The following is a 22,855-nucleotide window of genomic DNA, read 5'->3' as shown; positions in this document are numbered from 1 at the left end:
ATTAAAAATAATTTTTTCCCCTCATGGTGGGGGGAAGATAGTAATACTCAAAAATAAGTAAATAAATACACATTTAGGAAGCAGAGGAAAGTTCAGGAAGATAAACAGGCATAAATTATTTATCATATTCAATTATATAATTTAAAAACAAATTACACATAATAGAGATTTAGTTTCTTCTTCAATATTCTTTTTGTGTTCCAAGTTTATGAGAATGACCACGTTGTTGACGGCTATCAAGTTCATAATTTAAAAAATAAAATGGAGGTGGGGCGGGGCAGCTGGGTAGCTCGGTGGATTGAGAACCAGGCCTAAAGAGGAGGTCCTAGGTTCAAATCTGGCCTCTTCCTAGCTGGGTGACCCTGGTCAAGTCACTGAACCCTTCTGTCTAACCCTTACCACTCTTCTACCTTGGAATCAATATACAGTATTGATTCTAAGGCTGAAGGTAAGAATTTAAGAAAGCAAACAAACAAACAAAAGAAAACAAAACCGGAAAAATAGGAAAGTACTCAATGTGACTAGTGTGGAGACAAAAAGACTAAGTAAGAGAAGTACCAGTAGGATGATTACACAGAAAACATAACAGACATTCTTTGTTTCAGAAGGCTTAACTAGAAAAATTGGTAAAAGCTAGATATTTCACCTTAAACAATGAAAAGAACTTTCTCTCCTAATCTATATTGAAATAGACTCCTTTGGCAAGTAGAGAGCTTCCTGTCTCAATAAAGTCCAGGGATATAGGCTCAGAGATTATTTACTTCAAATTTTACAGACAGAAATTAAGCTCTAGGAAGATTTAAGTGATTTGCATGGGAACATACTTGCCCAGTAAGTGAAAGCTACATAAGTGGGATTTTTTCACTATTTGGAACCTGATGACTTCTAACATTCTTTCCAGCTATGAAGTTAGTATTTCAAACATAATTTAGAAAAAATTGTGATCATACTGAGTTGATCTGCTCATTGGTTTTCACAAAGTCTTTTCCTTTTGATACAGCATTAAAGGTTATGCTATAAGCAAATTTAGGAAGTGTGTACCTTTAAGATCTATAGAGAAGGAAAAGAATTTATGACCAAACAAGAGATAGAGAGCATTAAAGGATGTAAAATGGATAATTCTGATTACATTTTAAAAGTTTTGCAGAAATCAATGCAACCAAGATAAGAAGGAAAGCAGAAAACTGGAGAAAAAATTTTACAGTAAATTTTCTGATGAAAGCCTCATTTTTCAAATATATAGAGAACTGGGCCAACTGTTTAAAAATATAAGGCATTCTTCAAAGAATATAAACAGGTAATTTTCAGATAAAGAAATCAAAGCTATGATCATGTGAAAAAATGATCTAAGACACTACTGGTTAGAGAAATGCTTATTCAAACAACTGTGGGGTATCATCTCACACCCATCAGATTGGCTAATATGACAGAAAAGGAAAATGACAAATGTTGGATGGGATGTGGAAAAATTGGGACACTAATGCACTGTTGGTAGAGATCCAACCATTACGAGGAGGGGGAAGGAGGGAGGACAGAAGAGGAAGGGAGAGGGAGGGAAAAAAGGACCCATTTATACAAAAATATTTATAGCAGCTTTTTTTTGTAGTGGCAAAGAATTAGAAACGAAGGGGATACGTATCAATTTAGAATTTTGTACAAGGGGCTTTAAAAGAATGCATACCCTTTGATCAAACAATACCACTACTGGGCTTGTACCCCAAGGAGATAATAAGGAAAAATGTTTGTACAAAAATATTCATAGCTGCATTCTTTGTGGTGGCAAAAAAAAAAATGGAAAATGAGAGGGTGTCTCTTGATTGGGGAATGACTGAACAAATTGTGGTATCTGATGGTGAGAGAATACTATTGTGCTGTAAGGAGTGATGAGCTAGAGGATTTCTATATTAAGTGGAAAGATCTCCAAGAAGTGTGCAGAATGAAAAGAGCAGAACCAAGAGAACACTGTACACTGAAAGTGAAACACTGTGGAACTATACAATATAATGAACTTTACTACTATAAGTAATATAATAATCCAGGACATTCCTGAGAGACTAATGAGAAAGAATGCTATCCACATTGAGAGAAAGAACTATGGCAGTAGAAATGCAAAAGAAAAACTTATGACTTATCATTTGTTTATATAGATATATGATTTAGGATTTAAGCTTTAAAAGATTGCTCTCTGGTAAAAATGAATGATGTGGAAATAGGTATCAAATGATAACATTTGTTCAACCCAGTGGAATTGCTTGTCAGCTCTGGGAGGGGGGAAGGAAAGAAACTGAATCATGTAAACATGGAAAAATATTTTTTAAAATTATATTAAATTTAAATTAAAAAATTCAAGGGGATGCTATCAATTTGGCAATGGCTGAACAAGCTGGGATATATGATTGTAACAAAATACTGTTAATAACTGTGGAGATAGATGGCTTCAGAAAAACCTACTTAGACAAACTGATGAAAAGTGAAGTAAGTAGAACGAAGAGAACATTGAATGATGGTAACTAATATAGTATCAATTGTGGATGACTTATTCTCAGGAATTCATATTTGTGTAATAAAACGAATTTGAATGATCTCCTTTGCTTATTTTGTCAAATAGTTTGTATAGTATTGGGATTAGTTGTTCTTTAAATGTAAATATAAACTACCTATATTAACAGAAGAGGAAATAGAATACTTAAATAATCCCATTTCAAACATAGAAATCGAATAAGCCATCGAAGAACTCCCTAAGAAAAAGTCCCCTCACAAAGTGAATTCTATGAAACATTTAATATGGTACTAATTCCAAAGCCAGGCAGGTCAAAAACATAGAAAGAAAACTAAAGACCAATGTCCTTAATGAACATGGATGCAAAACTCTTAAATAGAATACTAGCAAAAAGACTCCAGCAAGTGATCACGAGGATTATTCACTACAATCAAGTGGGATTCATACCAGGAATGCAAGAATGGTTTAATATTAGGAAAACCATCCACATAATTGACCATATCAACAACCCAATTTTAATCACATTAAATTAAAAACTTTTTGTACAAACAAAACCAATGCAACCAAAATTAGAAGGGAAGCATCAAATTGGAAAAAAACATAACAAAAACCTCTGACAAAGGTCTAATTTATAAGGAAAAAGTGTTCTAAATCTCTTATAATTAGAGAAATGCAAATCAAAGCAACCCTGAGGTTCCACCTCACACCTAGCAGACTGGCTAATATGACAGCAAAGGAAAGTAATAAATGTGGGAGAGAATGTGGCAAAATTGAGACATTAATGCATTGCTGGTGGAGTTGTGAACTGATCCAACCATTCTGGAAGGCAATTTGGAACTATGCCCAAAGGGCTTTAAAAGATTTCCTGCCCTTTGACCCAGCCATACCACTGCTGGGTTTATACCCCAAAGAGATAATAAGGAAAAAGACATGTACAAAAATATTTATAGCTGCACTCTCTGTGGCGGCAAAAAATTGGAAAATGAGGGGATGCCTTTCAGTGAGTGGCTAAACAAATTGTGATATCTGTTGGTGATGGAATACTACTGTGCTAAAAGGAATAATGAACTGGAGGAATTCCATGCTCCCTTAACATACTATATGTACCAATAGCAAAAAGGTCAGATTCACTGGCATTTCTTGCTATTCAGCCTTTATTTTGATGTTCCAGTGGCAATATAGCCAACATATAAACATCTTATATTTGTAAGAATTAAAATTAATATATAATATCTTCAATTATTATATTTAATAAGATTTATTTATAATAACTAAAGTAAAAAGCTAGAGTAGAAAGGCAGCTAAACAAGCTGCGGTCATGGGAAGAGAGACAGAAAGAGAGAGAGAGAGAGAGAGAGAGAGAAAGAGAGAGAGAGAGAGAGAGAGAGAGAGAGAGAGAGAGAGGCACAAAGCTACAGTCAACTACATACAAAAAGTGACCACACAACATGGTGGGGAGATTAAAAGGAATTTTGGGAAATAATAAAGGAATTCTGGGTAATGTAGTTCAAAGGTAAAAAAATCCTCTAATTATACATGCTAAACACTAAAGTCATTGTAAAACAAAATTAAAATCTAAATATATTCATTTTGAGGGGAAAATACATCTTCCAAAAATAATTTTTTAAAAACCCACTACTACTAATTTTTGTTGAAAATATCTGTCTAGATATTAACATCTTGCTCAATAGTAATATGAAACTTTACATTATTTCACTTTTTGAAAGCTAAGTTTTGTTTTGTGTGTTTTTTTTAAACTTTTTCATTCTTTCTATATGCTGTTCCCTCTTTCCTGCCAACTGATTTGTCCCATAGATCATCAGGCTACAGTTAATCAAATGCTCAATCTATAAATTTCAGTATAGTGCAGAAGATGAAAAGCAACGACTACTAAAATCATTCTAAAGTTTCCTTCAAGACACAACCACTACCAATACAAACGATATTTTCCCCAAGTACCTGAACACTGTCTAAACATGTAGGCTAAGTGATAAGGGAGTAAAATTCTTCTTAAAAGAAATGGGAAGTCAAAACAACAAAACCTACATTTTTATAATTGCTCCACCCGTCTAAAAGGAATTTTCTGTTGCCTAGCAACCTTGGAAGTATGTGATCTCCTTAGAGATTTCTCAACTCTAGGTTCTGAGCTTAAGCCTTAAGGGATAAATAAGGATGCACTGGGAACTTCATGCTTTGGCACCACATTAAGAATTTCTTTGGGTAATTTTATTTAGCATCCAATTTAGAATACCAGAAAAGTTAACTTGTTATCCAACAAAGACACCCTATATCAGTAATATCAAATTCATATGGAAACAGATCCATATCTTGTTAAACATTTCTCATTTATATTTTAATCTGGTTCTAGCTGCACTGGGGAGGTTTGCAGGCCTCGAGTATGACACTTACAATCTATATGACTATGACTCCTATATGATCAATAAACTTTTTATGTGCAATGATCACTTAAAAAACTAGAACTAAAAGTACTTTTGATTCCACCATGTTCTGACATATAGATATAACTGAAATAACTTTAAGGTGCTATCTAATCACATATTCCCAAATATACAAATTTATCCTGTATTCATATTAACAATTTTACACATACTCTAAATTTTACAATTGTTTTTGATTAAAAAAGGAACGGAACTAGCAGTTATTAAGCATTTATGTGCTGGGCACCATACTAATTACTTTAAAAATACTATCTCATTTAAAAGCAATAAAACTCTTATCAGGAGATTTTCCCTTCTCAAGAGAAAAGTATGATGAAATAGAAATATATTGAGCTTAGAATGTAAAAAGCTATAGATGGTGTTCCAGGTATGACAATAACTACCTGTGGCCTTGGAGAGATAATCATTTTTCCTTTCTGAGCCACAATTTCCTCATCTGCCAAATGAAGAGGTTAGACTGGATGACATTAAAAGATCATTTTTGCCAATAAACTGTGATTTAGGTATTATTCTCTTCTCCCAATTAATTTAGGGAATGAACTCTAGAACTTAAATGTTAATTGCTATACCCTCTAAAAAAGTTGTCATTTTCTTTGCAGTACAGAAATTTTTTATAAAAGATATTTGTACAATAACTCTTGACAATTTCAATTAAAAAATTTTATGTGCCTTTTGCTTTTATATTACAAAAATTTCCAAATATATCCCCCTCTCTAGTCTCAATGAACAGGCCCAAGTCTTTTTTTTACATAGGATGAAAAACAGGGGAAAAAAGCAATTCAACAACACATCAACTAAGTCTGATGTCATATTCCACATTCTATAGCCTATACCACATCTACAAAGAAAAGAAGTATCTTTTTTCACCTTTTCTTTTGGAAGCAAGCCTGATAATTACAATTTTTCTTTTTTTAAACCCTTACCTTCCATCTTAGAATCAATATTGTGCATTGGTTCCAAGGCAGAAGAGTAACAGGGACTAGGAGATGGGGGTTAAGTGACTTGACCAGGGTCAGACAGCTAGGAAATATCTGAGGCCAGATTTGAATCTTGATAATTATAATTAGTCAAGTAAATTTATATTTTATATTTACTAATATTTATTTTAGTAAAACAAAATTCTATTCATTAGAAAAGTATTAGGTTTTTTTATTATTTCCAGACACTGCTATAGATTATGAATACTGTTTTCCTGGTCCTACTTAACTTCATTCTGCATCAGATCTTAAATTTTCCCACGATTTCATAAATCCTTAACAGAGTTTCATATGTCACAATAACACATTTATGTCTTACAATCTGTTTGACCATTTCCCTATCAGATGGCATCAATTTACCTTGTTTCTAGACCTCTGCTACCACAAAGAAGTCCTGCTATAAATATTTTGGGGCAGATGAGACCTTTCTGTCTCTTACTACCTTGGAGCATATGGGTCAAAGGGAAAGGACATTTAAGTATCTTTTAAAAAGTATAGTATCAATGTCAATTCCTATTAAATTTTAAAAGGAGTTACAATTTTAGATTTGCAAAAGCAAAGCAATGTAATGATAATTTATAACATTAATTTTATAACAGTTTCTTTTCAAGACTTACCAGTCTGCTGTTGTAGTCCCCATCTGGCTACTCTCATTCTGAATTGCCGGGCACCAGTATGTTTAAGTCTTCTATTCAATTTTGGAAAATTCTGCTTTCTTCCTTCCTTCTTATTCAACTTGATGATGTCATCTGTGTGAAGGGGGGGAATAGAAATCATGTTAGTTTTAATGGGTTAATTACTTAAAGATCACTAACTGGGTTTCATATAAAACTCTTTTCTCCTTCCTCCTACCATCACCTGAGATAGAACTTCGAAAAGATAGTAAAGTAGGGAAAAAAGACTCAAAATGAATCTAATTCCATTGTTTTCTTATAATTCAGGAAAAGTTTTGGTCCATATTATCTTGCATAATCAAGCTTAATAATGATCTTAATTTTTGTGTCTTAAAAGTCAACTGGTAGTCTAACCAAATTTAACTGCTTATCATACCTCAATATTAAATAACTTGCCTATCATACCTCAATATTAAATACTCATTTAAATGTAAGAAATACACACACAAATGGTTCTCTAACTTTCATGGATTCAATGGTCAGAAATTCAGTTCTTGGAAAATTACATGTTTTAAAATCCATTTTCTATAACAATGTTAAAGCCATTTCCAAACTACCCCTTATGCATGAAATTCTACTAAAAAAAAATAACTCCTTATTCTAGTAGTAACATAATGCCTCAAACAAACCATTTGACAAGAGAAAAAAAAACCTTTACAAATTAATTATGGCCCTTCTCCTCTTTACTTACACTTGTGGAAGACTCTACTAGAGTCTATAAAGAACTCTATAGAACTATAAAGTGGTAAAATTCATTAAATCTCCACATATTTTCCTACTAGTTTTCCAATGCCAAATTACAAGCTTTAACATAGTTGGGGCAAAATAACAAAACCAAAAGAATCTTAAAAAACATTTTCTATGAAAAAAACATGTTTTACAATGCAAAAACTGGATTATTCTCTGTCTCCTTTAGAATAATCTATGACTCTCCCTGTTCCCTATGACTAGATCATTTCCCAGCCTCAGGAGTAAAAAAGATTTTTAAAGGCAAAACCACACCTACAGAAGAATTCTCTCTATAATATGTAACTCATAGCTCTGATTGTTAAAATTTTTCCTTTAAATCATACATAAATGTGCCTTCTCTTTGCAATTTCTACTCAGGGCTCCTAGTACTTCTCTCTAAGGCCAAGTAGAAAATAAAGTGACTTCTCCAAGAGTTACAGAGCTAATAAATATCTGAAGGTGAATTTGATCTCAGGTCTTCCTAATTCCAGGCCCAGAGCTCTATTTACTGAGCCACTTAGCCACCTCTGTAAATTTGATTAGCAAATTATGATTATTTTTCACTACTTATGCCTTTTTCCCCAAAGGTACCAGTATTTCTGAAAGGTTCCATAAAAGAAACCCACAAAAACATAAGTGAATGGTTTGTATTCTCCAAGTTAATATATTCTCAATAAAGGTCAAGGGCAGATTCCTCAGGCATTCTACCAGAGACATTCCAAATAAACTAAGAACCCTTTAAGGTTTACTCTTTGGGTCTCACTATAAAATCATCTAGCCCCCATTTCTCCACCTTATCCCTAAGAATATGATGAAAGCTACTGTCAATTACTTTGCAAAAATGTAAGAATAACACATAGTCAAAAAAGAAAATGAATGAGGACCAAGATTTAAATCCTAGTTCCTGTCATGTACTCAATTTGGGGAAAAAAAAGTCACTTAAACAGAAGCTCAGTTTCCCCAGCTATAAAATTAGGATATTAATATTTGAACTGCCTGCCTTTCAGGAATAAGATAAAAAAATCCATAAATCATAAAGAGCTACATAAGTCTGCGTTACGAGATTACCAAATAATTCCACCAAGAGTAAACTTTCTATTTTAATTGGGGATTGAGTTAGCCTGGATGAAGACAACATGTTTTAAATTATTGCCTCAGAGGTACCACTTCATACCTAGCAGACTGGCTAAACTTAGATCAGGGAAGAGTAATGAATGTTGGAGGGGATGTGGCAAAATTGGGACATTAATGCATTGCTGGTGGAGTTGTGAATTGATCCAACCATTCTGGATGGCAATTTGGAATTATGCCCAAAGAGTGGTAAAAGATTGCCTGCCCTTTGATCCAGCCATACCACTACTGGGTTTATACCCCAAAAAGATCATAAGGAAAAAGACTTGTACAAAAATATTTATAGCAGTGCTCTTTGTGGTGGCAAAAAATTAGAAAATGAGGGGATGCCCTTCAATTCAGGAATGGCTAAACAAATTATGGTTATCTGTTGGTGATGGAATACTATTGTGCTCAAAGGAATAAAGAACTGGAGGAATTCCATGTGAACTGGAATGACCTCCAGGAATTGATGCAGAGTGAAAGGAACAGATCCAGGAGAACATTGTACACAGAGACTGATACACTGTGGCACAATCCAATGTAATGGATTAGCAACAATGCAATGATCCAGGACAATTCTGAGGGAATTATAAGAAAGAACACTATCCACATTCAGAGGAAGAACTGTGGAAGTAGAAACACAGAAGAAAAACAAAAAAACAACTGCCTGATCACATGGGTGGATGGGGATATAATTAGGGATATTGACTCAAAATGAATACCTAATGCAAATATCAATAATATAGAAATTGGTCTTGATCAATGACACATGTAAAACCCAGTGGAATTGTGTGTAGGTTCTGGGAGGTGGTTGGAGGAGGGGAGGGATAGAACATGAATCCTATAATCATGGAGAAATGTTATAAATTAATAAATAAAATAAAAATTAAAAAAAAAAAGATTATTGCTTCAGAGTAAGGGTTAGCCCAGATTGCCTCTGAGATCTTTCCCAATCATATTATGGGATTCTAATTTATAAGGATAGTTAGAAGACTGCTACTACTGAAGAACTAGTTTCCCTTCACAAGATTACTTATTCTTTATCAGTACCCTGAATTCTCAGTTATCAGTTTAGACTTCAGGGTTTTTTAGTTTGATCAAATGACCAAAACTCTTTAAAAAAGGGAATAATTTTTCCTTATCAAATTACTTTTGAGATGTAGCAATTCTATTATCTCAGCATATGGATAAAAAAAAAAAACAAGTAAAGTTCATGAAATAAAATTTAAAATTTTAACCACTATTAATTACCTAAGTTCCCAAACCATGAAATTTCTCCACAACATTAAAAAGAATTTCCTCTTCCAAAACATGATATATAACAAGTAAAAAAAAAAAACTACACTGAATCATTCTAATATAATCTGTTTCTTCTACAGGTCCAAAGTAGTAATGTTTCTGTGCACTGGTAAAACAAATTCTTTCTAACAATAATTCTGTACAGTGAATATTTTCTCATGAGTTAGATCTATAACAAAAATGAGGGAGAGACTAAACTATAGCTTGTCTTCACAGCTCTGTGCTAGACCAGAGAACAATTACTTTTTGACTTTTCTTGGATGAACACCTTAACCAATTACCAAAACACAAACAGAAACTCCAAAATAACATAAAAACACCCAGACAAAAAGGAATATTTTAAAAGATGTATGCCATATATACACCTTATTTTGCCAAACCTCAAGCTTAATTTGATTGCCAGGTGATTAGACACTATAGCAAAGTTCATAAGATTTAACCAATCAGAAAAAATGTGACTTCTTTAGGTCATTCATCATGCCATTTGATTTGGATCAATTATGAACAGTTTATCCTTAAAACTATACACAAGCTAGACGAATATAAGCATAAAAATGTTCAATTTGATTTCAAAAAACATTGTCCTAACGAAACCCCCTGCAAATTATTCTTAGATGACATATTATCCCCGAGTTCTCTGTGGATTATGAATCCCTACTTTCTAAAGGGCACACCTAGAGAATTTGCTTACTAAGGCACATCTAAACACCATAAAGAACATAACAAGTCACACTTAAAGCTTACAAATAGCTTTCCTCACCAACAACCACTGCTGCTGCGAGGGCAAAGCACTTATTTAAAAAAAAAAAAAGTATATAGCAAAGAACATGCTGTAAGAGGACGTACAATTCAAATCCCAGCCTTACACATACTATTACTGTTCAAAACCTTTAAATCCTTCTTTTGTGAAGTGAGGAGTTTCCAAGGAAAAATCTTTTCAGGATTCCCTTTAGTGCTACTACTTTCCTACAAACGTAAATTTATCTCCAATTTGTCCTCTTATATCTTGTTTGTACAGTTGTTTTCACATGGTCTCCCCGCCTTAGACCTGGCACTTCCTGAAAGTAGGGTTATGTCTTGTTTTTTACTTTTGTTTTTATTCCTTTATACAGTACCTGGTATTCAGTATGTCCTTCATAACTTCCTGCTGACTGACAGCAAAATGAAGAAAATGAGTTGATACTTATAGCTGGAAGTCTTTGAATTTGAGTCAAACCAAGAATTTATTAAGCACTAAGAATACAAAAATAGGATGAAAAGTCTCCTTCTAAAGGAACTCAGGCTAATGAGGAACATTAAGACACTAAAAACTATATAGAAACAACGTAAGCAGAAGACAAATTAAGAGTTCAATTGAGGAAAGGCACTAGGATGGGGGAGGTGGAGAAAGGCTTCTTGTAGAAATTAGTATTTTTTTGCAGCTGAAGAAATGGAAACAAAGCCGTTTACTTGCCTTTCCTAAGAATCAAAGCACTACTGAAGCACCACATTCCTTTCACTATTTATTCTTAATCAGTAGTCTGAATTCTCAGTCATCAGTTTAGACTTCAGAGATAATTTAGTTGGATAATATGACCAAAACTTTTAAAAACGGGATTGACTTTTAATAATCGAATTACTTCTGAGCTACAGCAATTCTATTAACTCAACATTTGAACAACAAAAAAATTATTCTAGGTTAACACTAGGATTCCAACTTGGGTCTTTTCGTACTCCACAAGAACGGTATCCTTTGCAGCAGCCTCCCTCAGCAATGCAAGCACAGCACACATCTACCCCTCCCTCCCTTCTTCACTTCCACCCACCCCTACCCCCGAAGCCCGGGCTCAACTATCCGCCCAGCGCCCACGCAAAAGGGGTCTCATCATCGACTCTCGTCCAACATTACAACAGAACCCAGTTTTGGGTATCCCTTCTCTGTTTGGGGTCTAATACTTCCGAGTATCCCAGGTTCCACCCCCCACCCCCTCGGGCTCGGCGGAAAACAGCAATAACTCCATCCCGACTTGTGGAATCAAAACGCCGGGCCGGAAAAAGGCTCCACCGAGGCATGCGCTCCGGCTCAGACTAGGACCCTCAGCAATTAAGGACCCCAACAACTGCACCCCCCTCGCAACTGCGCCTCCGTTAGGAAAAAACCATCCCGTTGCCCCCAACACAAAACAAAGTGGGCAAGGGAGAAAGGGGCGGAGATGGGGGGGGGAGTTTCTCTGGAGGGTAGGGGCGGTCCGCCCCGGGGGCGGCCCCTCCCCTTTCCTCCAAAGCCTCAGGTTCAGCGGCGTTTACAGAGTCTCCTCCCCACTCCCCGCACCTCTCCAGCGGGAGATCTCAGTCTACACTCCTCATCCCCGCACTTGGTATCACCCCCTGGCCCGGTCAGGTCCCCCCATTCCGACCTCACTTTTGGTCCAGCCTGTAGTCTCTCGACAATCCCAGTACTTGGTTCGACCTGGAGATCCAACCGCCCCTTCCCCCATAAACTGGGGCACTTGGTTCCACCCACTCCCTACCCGCCTCCCCCTCGGCCCCGCGATTTGGTCCGGCCCGACCCCTCACCCAGAGACATATCAATCTTATCGAGGTTTTCGTGGCTGCTGGTCTTCAACGGCGGCGGAGTTGCCACCGCGGCCGCCATCCCGACGCCGAACCCGTTCATGGCCCTAAGTGTCTTCACAGGAACTTGCCACTGGGGAAGGCCTGCGTCTCGACCCGGCCACCTCCCACTGACTGACTGAAACAAGTAAAGCAGAAGAAGCGCGCACGCGCGGTGGCGTCCTTACCCTCCCACCCGGCGCTGGAGAGTGGTAGTGGGGAGGGGTAAGAGGGATGGGCGGAGTTGCAAGAGGTGCAACCATCGAGAGGAGACGACGGCAAGAGAGGACCCGTTTCCGGGTTTTTTTTCTGGCGCCTCTCGCAGACTAGTAAGGAACACGGCAAGGGCTTCTGCTGCTGGTAATATCCTGGCATGGCTTATGGAGGTAGTCCCTCTGCTCAAAATAGTTGTTGTCTGACCCTCCCAGGAGGGAAGTCGAACGTCTACCCACCAAGAACTGCATGCATTACATGATATAATGTTGCTTCCTTCTCCTTGTAGTACATCTAGCCGCAGCAAAACCTCTCTAGACTTTGGTACCTGCAGCCAGCTTCTTGCACCCTTGCACTGCATTGCAGCCGCTTCCAGGTGCTGAGCAGAACGGAGGTGGGGTCCGGGTTTAAGCTAGCTGGGAGGCAAAGCCCTCCAAGCGAGAGAAAGACCTGTGACCAGTACACCTCTCCACTCTTCTTCTTTAGCAGGATTGTTTGCTCTGCAATAATTCAACGTCTCTGAGTCTTGCTTGGAAATCTATGATGCAGTGACGATTCATTCATGCATCACCTTCGTATTTCTGGACCATCCTTCATTAGTCATTTCATAGAATTGTCGCATAGCCCTAGTGACTTATAAAGGACCTCATCCTCTCTTGGGAGAAAGGTAAGTAATTTCGAATATTTTATGTTCAGTCTTCCTCTAATTACCCGTGGGATTTGGATTCCAAAGGTTTCCCTTTTCTTTCTAGGGATCCTATAATTGAAAGAATGATGATGATCCTAATTATTAGTGAGGATAATAATGTATGGAATTTTTACAACACTTTACAAAAGCTTTACAAATAGCATCTTTAAATTAATTAAGGGATAAAATCTCTTTAACATCTGATGGACTCTTGTATACTCAAATTTTCCTTACATTCAAAAATGTGGTTGAATTCCAGGTACTAATGATGAAACATGTGACCCAGCTTCTGATAGGGAAATCAGAATGCAAAATGAGACCCTTTTTTTTGAGGTGATGGATATAGAAATTTGTTTTGTTTGACTACGAGTTCTATAACAGGTTTTGTCTTTCTTTTTCTCAAGAAAGTGGGAGGGAGCGAAGTTAGCCTTTTGCTGTTCAAAAAAATATAAATTCAATTCAAGCAATCAAAAATGTATTTGAGGTTAAAAAAATAAAAAAAAAAGAAAAGAAAAGAAAACATCACAATCTCAAACATTTGCATCCGAGTCAGGTATTTTGTACATACAAAAATCTCTTCAACCTGGACAATGTAGATTGTCCACATCTACAATAAACTGGTTTTGCAGATATGGCAAATTACTTATAAACTACATAGAAATGTCAAAGTTCCAATAATCTCAATAAAGATGACTAGATTATTAGTAGCATCAGAATGTTACTAGGGCATATGTTAGCCATGTCTGCTTTATTTTCCATATTGTCAATGGTCCTTGAGGATTTAGTTGGAAAAATTCTAACATTATAAAAGTGACTCATTTTAAATATATTATTGTTTACTTCAATTTCAGCTCCCTTTTGGCCAGGGAACTACTATGGATAGAGTAGTGAATCTGAAATGCAGTTACAGCCCATCACTCTTTTTATATTATAGCTGTAGCATAGAAAAAATTGATGAGGGTGTGGGGAATTGTAAATATTGAAAATATCAGTAATACTGTTCCATATGTCCAGGATAACTGGAGCTAATGTGGGTGTATACTGGTTTGCAGCTAATGAAAGATGGTTGGGAAAGAGCCTGGCTTGCTTATTCAAATTGAGTGGTTCACACTGTTAGACTCATTTCAGCTTCTAGAATATGATCCCCAATTCCAGAGGCAGTTTTTATTAGCCAAAGCAATGGTGCTCAAGCTCTATATAATTGATTCACACTAACCCAACTCACAAGAGACCAATTCATAAAAAAAACAGAATAATACTTTATAAATATAGGAGACATATAATTGCCAAGTGGACCAGATACTTGATGATTTCATCGGATCAGAGCATGATTTTTTTTCCCATTAGAAAAGTCAAATTAATGGTATATTACTTAGTGAAAGTAATGTGTGTTATGATTCACATTTATGTGGTACTTTAAGGCTTATAAAACTTTCCTCACATATATAGATCTAAACAAAGAGAAAAACTTGAGGGTAATGTTTTCAGTCTTAGCTTAATATATCTTGCCTTCTCGTGATATGCCTGATAAGCAGGTAAAATAGCCATGTTGATCAATAATCCTTATTGTCTAGACAGTGTTAGACGAACACTGACAAATTCTATATAGAATGCAGAACCAAGGCCCCACTTCTGTTATGTGAATATTATCATAGATTGTATTAATTATTACATTTTAATCTCCCCCCAAGTTCCTTTTGAAAGTAAATTTGGTCTCATCAATCAATCAACACACATTTATTATCTATTAAGCATCTACTCTATACCTGGCACTCTGATGGGTAATAAGTATACAAAGAAAAAAAAGAGGCAGTCACTGTGTGTGTGTGTGTGTGTGTGTGTGTGTGTGTTGGGGGGTAGATAGGTGACCCACAGAAAGGTGTTATGAGAAAGGCTTGTTCTGGGATTTTAAGAATAGGTATGATTTATATAAGTGGAGAGCATTTCAGGATGAGAAGGATAGAAGACATTCCAGATATAAGAATGTTTTGATTCTCATGTTTTTTTTAACTTATGTCACAATATTATTTGCCATGAAGAATTGTGACACATCAAGCATTTCAGTTGGAGCCACCATTATACAATTTCCTTTCAACAGTAGTTGCTGTTTTATGAAGTTCTTTTCAGGTTCAGTATGTGGAATGTTTTGAGGATAGTTCTTACACAGAATAGACAAGTTGTTTTTTTCATTTTGTGAATATTATGCTTACCATACGATGCATGCCGAGTTAAGTAAAATTTATATTAAACAAAATTATAATTTTTCTTTAATCTGCCACAACATAACATCCAAAATTCCAAAGTACGCTTTCTGATAACACAGCATGAAGAGTATTAAAAAAACCTAAAAGAAGAATATAAGACATTTTTAAGGTATATACTTTTGAAAACTCATAGAAGAAGGGTAGATCAGAAATAGATAATGGAAGGGGCTTTGAGTGCAGTTGTATAGAGTATCATCAGAATAGGATGGCTCAAAGCAGGGTAGATACTGGAGGCAAAGAAGCCAGCTTGCTCTGTTAGTCTACAAATCATTAGATAATAGCATTCAAAATGGAAAAAGACATGAGAGACATCTGAAAGGAAGTATTGACAGGATTTGGTGACCAAAGGGCATTGAAGGATATCTCCTCTGCTCTTCCTCTTAAACCTATAAACAGATGTTTATCACCCAGACACTGGGGAGAAAAGGCTGATTTGCTCCATCCCAGCAGCCAAGAAGGGAGCACTATTATCACAAGTAACTGTGCCCAGACAGGCAGTAACTAAGACAGCTGGGTTTAAAAAATTTGGATGAATGAAACCTACATTAAACTAAATAGAGAAGCAATGTGGATAAAAGCAAAGCAAATATGTCCTTTTAAGTAGCACCTCCATGATTTCCAGCCTATAAAATACACCAATGTAAAAATCAACTTCAGTTACTACATGCATTTCTAAAATCTAAAACACATTTTCAAAACAGAAGGCATGGGAAATAACACTTTATTTTTTAAAACAATCTTTAAAAAAATAAATAGACAGTAGGATTTCTTTCTGATCTCAGGAGGACAGAACAATGGTTTAGTCTGGTAAATGTGCCAATGTTAATCCCTAGGTTTGCAGAAAGGCTGTCTTGGGTATACTGCTTTAGCACTGATTCAGATTATCATCAGTATTGTTGTTGAAGTACTGAAGATTTGTATTGAAGGAATGTTAGACCTATTTAAGCCTAATTTTAGCTCCTTTTATCTCAAAATATCCTATTCCTTCCCTTTACTTTCTTCCATGTTATGGCAGACTCATATAATTCTTAAGGTAGATGATTTCCACACGTAGACATTAGACTGTTTTAGAATGATTTCTTATATCTTCAATTATCAATAGTAACATTTACTGACTTTTTTCCCAGTTTTAGCTGTATTCCTTTGGTAAGATATAGGGTTGCCTTCCCTTAGTAATAATTCTCTTCTCTTCCCCTAAAGTTATTTCTTGACTTTAAAGCTTATAGGACCTAGTAATTTGCTATCTCTTGTGAAAACCCATAAATAGCATCAATAAAGAGTATTCAACAAATGTGTATTGTTGTACCACAGCTTAATTTTTCTTGCTATGATTACGTGAGCCATGGATTACCAGAATTGTTCATTAATCAAAATTGTAAGTAATCTAAAGAACAATGGAGAGAAATGATGTAAAAATAAATTATAGTAAAACAGCAGAAATTTTTAGAGAGCATTAGTTTGCAATAGCTCTTTATGTATTATTTTACATGACTGATCAACCTCCAAGTCACTCTTCTCACAGAAAAATCCAGTAACATGGTCTTGAACTCTGAAATTTCCTAATCTGATCCTTTCTTCCTGTCCATTCTTTGGTCTTCACTTCAAACTGTATGACTCCTTTCTCTTCCTTGTTCCCTAAAGCCATCAGCCCAGCTGTGGCCCCTGTACTGTGTCCCTTGGAGATGCCATCAGTTTTCATATGTTCAGTAATCATCATTTCCCAGATCTATATATCTATCTCTATTCTTTCCCCTGAGCTCCTCTGTCAATCTCCAACTGAACTGCCTTTTGGACATCTCAAAGAATGTCTCATAGGTATCTCAAACCCATGTCCAAAACAGAACTTGTCCTTTTCTCCCAAAACTTTCTCCTCTTCCTTATTTTCTTTATTCTCAAATATTTATTCCCAAGCTATATGTTCCGTTCTATTCTTGATTCCTCACTTTCACATATCTAAGCTGTAGTCAAATATTGTTTCTACTTTAACCTCCCTAGTAGAGGTTCCTCTTTCCACTTATAAATCCACCACCCTGCAAGTTCTTTCACCCTCATAGCTGGATTCTATTACCTGGTTTGTTAGCAGGCCTTAAGTATATCTCTATTCCAGTCCATTTTCCACTTGGCTAACAAAGTGATCTTCTAAGTTTTCTCCTACCAAGCTTAAATCAACCTCTTTGCAACCTCCTCTCTAATTCTGATCTGTGAGACCAAATAACTATCATTGTGATCTTTATATTAGGATGATACTTGTTTCACAAAAAAGTGAATTTTTTATAATTACTGAGTATAATTTGTATAGCACAGCTATTAATATCCCTGTAAACATTTGATAGAATTCACCTTTTAAGTTTATTTGACCCTTTTTTCCCTTTTGGTAATCCCTTTATTCATTTTTGCTATCTGAAATTTAGTTAGAAGTTCTGTTTCATGTTCTTTTTTGGTGGGTACTTTATATTTTCACCTATTTCCTATGAATTCTTGATTTTGTTAGAATATGACTATATAGAATAAGTTCTGATCTTTTTATTTCTTTTATGCTATAGATTCACTTTTTTAATTTAGTAAATTGATTTTTCTCTCTTGAAAAATCAAGTTAGTTAAAGGTTTATTGATATATCTTTCCCCAAACTTCCTTTCCCCTTGTGTATTTATTTACTTATATTTTATTTTTGTTTCATTTTTGGTAAGAACTTCTGTTGTAATTTTAGAACTATTAGTCTATTATTACTGTGCTCTAAAATAAGATGAATGTGATAAGAGAGGATGGAAGGATTTCCTTGAATTAATGAAGAATGAACAGAGCCAAAAAATCAACACATACAATGACTAGAAGGTATAAATTGAAAGAGCTACAGTCAATAAATATTTATTAATTACCTTTTCTGTGCCAAGTACTATGCTAAATAATTGAAGGTAAATGTGGCAAAATTACAGATAACAAGCAGGGCCCTAAAAAAAAGATATGAGAAGATGCCTTTTTCAGTGTTCTGATATTTTCTTTTCTTTTCCTTTTTTTGTTTCTCTTTTTTTCCCTTAAAAATATTCTTTTATTATTTGAGGTGGTTTGGGAGAAGAGAATACTAGGAGAAATTTAAGTGATGTAAAAACAAAAAAAATCATAAAATTTTATTTAAAAAATAAGTATATATAAAAATGAATAAATATATGTATATTAAGTTTAACAAGATCAAAAATTATCTCATTTAGTGACTTTGGAAGAATACAAACTGCCTGTTTATATTCTTTGACATTCTATCTATTAGGGAATGATTCTGGTTTTATAGCATTGATGGTGAACCGATGGCATGGGTGCCAAAGATGGCATGCAGAACACTCTCTGTGGGTATGCGGCCACCCCTCTTCACCATCACACCCCCAGAGTTCATTACTAGAAATGCAGAGTGACTCAGGTGGAGCTGTCCCCCTCCCCCTCTCCATTGTATTTGAGGACATTTTTTCATATCCCCTCCCTCTCTCCATTGTATCTGAGGATATTTTTTCACATCCCCTCCCCTCTGTATCTTGTATGTCACTTTTATCAGAGAAATTTGCTGCAAAGATTTTTTTACCAATTGTTTCCCTTCTCATTTTTATTCTAACTGCATTGCTTTTGTTTGTACAAAAAGGCTTCTCAATTTTGTGTAATCAAAATTGCCCATTTTTAACTTATGTTTTTCTCTCTATCCCTACTTTAGTCAAGAAGACATCCCCTATGCAAAACTATGAAAGATATCTCCTTTCATCCTCCTCTAATTAGTTTAGATTATGAATTTTTATGTCTAGGTCATGTATCCATTTGAAGTTTATTATATTGTATGGCAGGGGTGGGCAATCTTTTTGGCCATGAGAGCCGTACAGTTCTCAGTGCACGCTCCTGTAACAGCGCCTGAAAAAAATTGACTTTATGGCTCCTACATTGCCAACCCCTGTTGTATGGTATGTTGATTTAAATCTAATTTCTTCTAGACTTCTTTCCAGTTTTCCCAGCATATTTGGTTGAATTGTCAATCCATACTCTACTAGCCTCTGCCTTGGATAGATTAAACTCTTTCCTACTGTTCTATTGCTCTGAATCTTATTTACCTAATCTGATTGGTTGATGAACTTTTTTGGTTTTTGATGTTTTTTTAGCCAGTATCAAAATGCCTTGATTACTATTTTTTTTTTAAAAAACCCTTGTACTTCGGTGTATTGTCTCATAGGTGGAAGATTGGTAAGGGTGGGCAATGGGGGTCAAGTGACTTGCCCAGGGTCACACAGCTGGGAAGTGGCTGAGGCCCGGTTTGAACCTAGGACCTCCTGTCTCTAGGCCTGACTCTCACTCCACTGAGCTACCCAGCTGCTCCTTGATTACTATTTTTAAGTATAGTTTGACACCTGGCACTAATATGTCTACTGTAAATCAAGGCATGACCTTTTCAGAACTTGGGCTCAAATTCCCTGTAGGGGGGACACACTGGAGGGGTACTGTACCAAGCACAGATCCCTGCCAGGCTCAAGTCCCTCTCTTTCCAAGATGAAGATCCCTAGAGACACTTTCCCATGAGTCCTACAAGACTATAATCTCTCTTTACATGAGGGAAGAAACACCCGGGAGATACAATACCTTTAAAATCCAGATAATCTTTATTAAACAATAATATACATGCATGTGTAGAGCAATTTAGCCTTATGATGAAAGTTCAAATCTTCAAACCAAGCACCTAAATAAATATTTTTCTAACAAAGAGAGGAGGGAGAAGAGGAAGATCCAGAGAGGGACTTGGGTGTGCAATGGGGCAGACAGTTCCAGGAGTGGGGTATGTGACAGATTGTTAGAAGAAAGGGGGTTGACTGTTCCAGGAGCAAAGACAGATTCTGTGATATGCATTTTTGGCATAAGAGAGAAAGGTAAATGAGTATGGAGTAACTTAGTCTCAAGGTTTTAGCTGTACTATGAACCAGGGAGTCATTAAGAGAGAGTTTGCTCTGCAGAATGAGAGACCTAAAGTTAGTTTTGTATAAACCATTCCAGGTTTCCATGGTTACTTGGGCCTAATTCATGGTCTTTCTCCCCAGGATTGCTTTTCTGAGTCCTTCTAGGTCCTTGGTAAATGGAGTCATTCTCTTGCAGCTTTATCATCTATATAGTTAAGCAAATTAAGATAATTAGCATATTCATTTTCTTTTTTTTAATCCTTACCTCCTGCCTTTCTCCAATTGTCAATACCAAAAAATAGGAGAGACTTCTAAGACAAAAAGGGTACTTAAGATTTGATCTGTCTGGGACACCTGCCTCCTATTAAGTTCTCAAATGAACTCCAAAGACCCAACCCAAACACTTTGTCCTTTAGGGAGAAGGGTGGAGTAATCTTGTCTTGAAGGGAACTAAAAGATAAATGGTTTGAGTGAGGGGGAACCAAGTTTTAGATATTAATAACTTGAGAATAACACACTAATTACTCACTCCACACAATCTCTCAATTAATTTAGAGATTGTCAACCTTAAAAAACACAGAACCACCCAAGTAGTTGAAAAGAACAAGTCTTTAATCAGGACCAAGGAGACCATCCTCTATCAGCCACTAAAAAGAATCATGGGCAAGATACCACACAGAGATAACCCCTGGGACTCTGGTAACACTGTATCCTGGGAAAATTCACCTCCAAAGGGGATTTTCCAGTGTACCGAAGAACTTGGGGTCTTATATATCCTTTGAGGAATAAGGGACTGGAAGAGCAATTGATTGGCTTATCTTGAGACCCAGGAAGGGGGATTCCAAACTGAGGAAGAGACTTAGGAAAAATTTCTAAAACAAAAGGGTACTTAAGATTTGATTATTTCTACTAATTCTATCTAGCCTGAGATCTTTGGATACTTTAACGTTTTTATTTAGTCTTAAGACAGGGGTCAATCAGGAGACTTCCCAGAAGGCAAGTTCCCAAGGAACAAAGGCAAATTTAGGGGTTCCATACAACAAGGTCATCTTTCCCCCTGTTGTAGGCAAAAATAGGTAGGGAATAGAGTTAAGGTAGATGATAGTATGTGGACAGTAGAAGGCAGAGGGCTGGCTGGCTGGCTGGCTGGCTGGCTGTGTGGACATTCTTAAAATGAATGCCGTAGCAGGTTTGAAGAGGTTGTTGGTTGGGACTGTTGAGGCTGAGAATTGAAGCTTGTGTGCAGATGTTAACTTAGAAAAAACACAGAACTATTAAATAGTCATAACCACTCTTTAATCAAGGGAAAGGGCTGATTAGGCCTCTTTATGCAGAGCTGCACCTTATGCAGAGTCCAAGGATTGAACACTGCTTCACTCAGCTCCCAGACCCCCTGGGAGTGCCACCACGCTAGATGACCACAACAAGGAACAAAAGAAATTGGGGAACTTATATACCATTTGGGAAGATCCTGGGGCTGGGAAAGATAATTGACATAATACTGGTAAGAATGGGATTTACAATCAAGCTTGGGAAAGGAATCCTGAGGAGAAGCCTGGGGTGTAAGAGAAGGGGCTGCTTACACAATGGATACTAAAGGATGGTGCCTGCCCAGGTGTGTCTTCCTGGGCAGGGTCTCTGATACAATGGGCAAGACTACCTAGGACAAAAGGGTATTTAGCATTTACTCTAGGGTCCATTATTCAGTCTGCAACTGCTAGTCTGGGATTCCCTTCAGGGTAGATTCTCTTGGGAACTGGGAACCAGCACAAGCTTTGGGGGTCTCCAACCTACAAACTATTTCTAAAACTTGGGGTTCGTCCTATTTCACTAGGCCACAAGTTTGGGCCTCTAGATTCCATGTCGACACAACGATCCTGTCAACTCTTAGAAAACAGCTACTTTGTATCAACTAGTGCCTTGGCTGAGGAAGATCAAAACTTTGTATCTGGGTGGACCAGTTACAGTGTGCCTGTCTCCTCAGTTTGGATTATTGGCTGATCAAGAGGTTGTTCCTGTGTCATCAAGGATTCATCTGGACCAGTATCTCCAGTGCAGTGAGAAACCCCTGATCTCCAATTGGCCTTCCAACCACTCTGAGTTTGTACTGATGATAGATAAAACTAGCCAGTCCAATCCACTTGATAGGTGGCTAGGTCTTGTTTAATTTTTAGTTAACCTTTCCCACACACCTTCCCTTTGTTACATTAAATAGTGTTTAGTGTTTGTATTTACATGTGTGCTTCCTTCTCTAACACCAGCTAAAGAACCCATTAGTTATAAGGAACCCAGGCTAGTCTTGGGAGAGAGTTAACTGTAATTCCTTATCCTGTTTCCCACTCATTCCTAACTATCTTGTGGGTGTGTTTGCCTTATATTCCTGTATGTTAGCATGTTAACTTAAGTTAACAACACATTCCCTCCATCACC

At 36.4% G+C, this 22,855-nt stretch overlaps 1 protein-coding gene across 2 annotated transcripts in view; it reads right to left on the bottom strand.

Moving 5' to 3' along the window:
• Positions 1 to 12,459, bottom strand: part of FYTTD1 (forty-two-three domain containing 1) — a 38,923-nt gene extending 26,464 nt beyond the window's left edge. For both annotated transcript variants that reach the window (XM_044670020.1, XM_044670021.1), the window contains exons 1-2: positions 12,308 to 12,459; positions 6,554 to 6,685 (exon numbers count right to left, since the gene is read on the bottom strand). In XM_044670020.1, coding sequence (XP_044525955.1) covers positions 6,554 to 6,685; positions 12,308 to 12,407 — 232 coding nt within the window. In that variant the 5' untranslated portion in view covers positions 12,408 to 12,459. The remainder of the gene's footprint in view (positions 1 to 6,553; positions 6,686 to 12,307) is intronic.
• Positions 12,460 to 22,855: the final 10,396 nt, after the last annotated feature.

Source organism: Gracilinanus agilis, chromosome 3 (assembly GCF_016433145.1).
Source record: "Gracilinanus agilis isolate LMUSP501 chromosome 3, AgileGrace, whole genome shotgun sequence".
Lineage (NCBI taxonomy): Eukaryota > Metazoa > Chordata > Mammalia > Didelphimorphia > Didelphidae > Gracilinanus > Gracilinanus agilis.
This window is presented reverse-complemented; position numbering and strand designations above follow the sequence as displayed.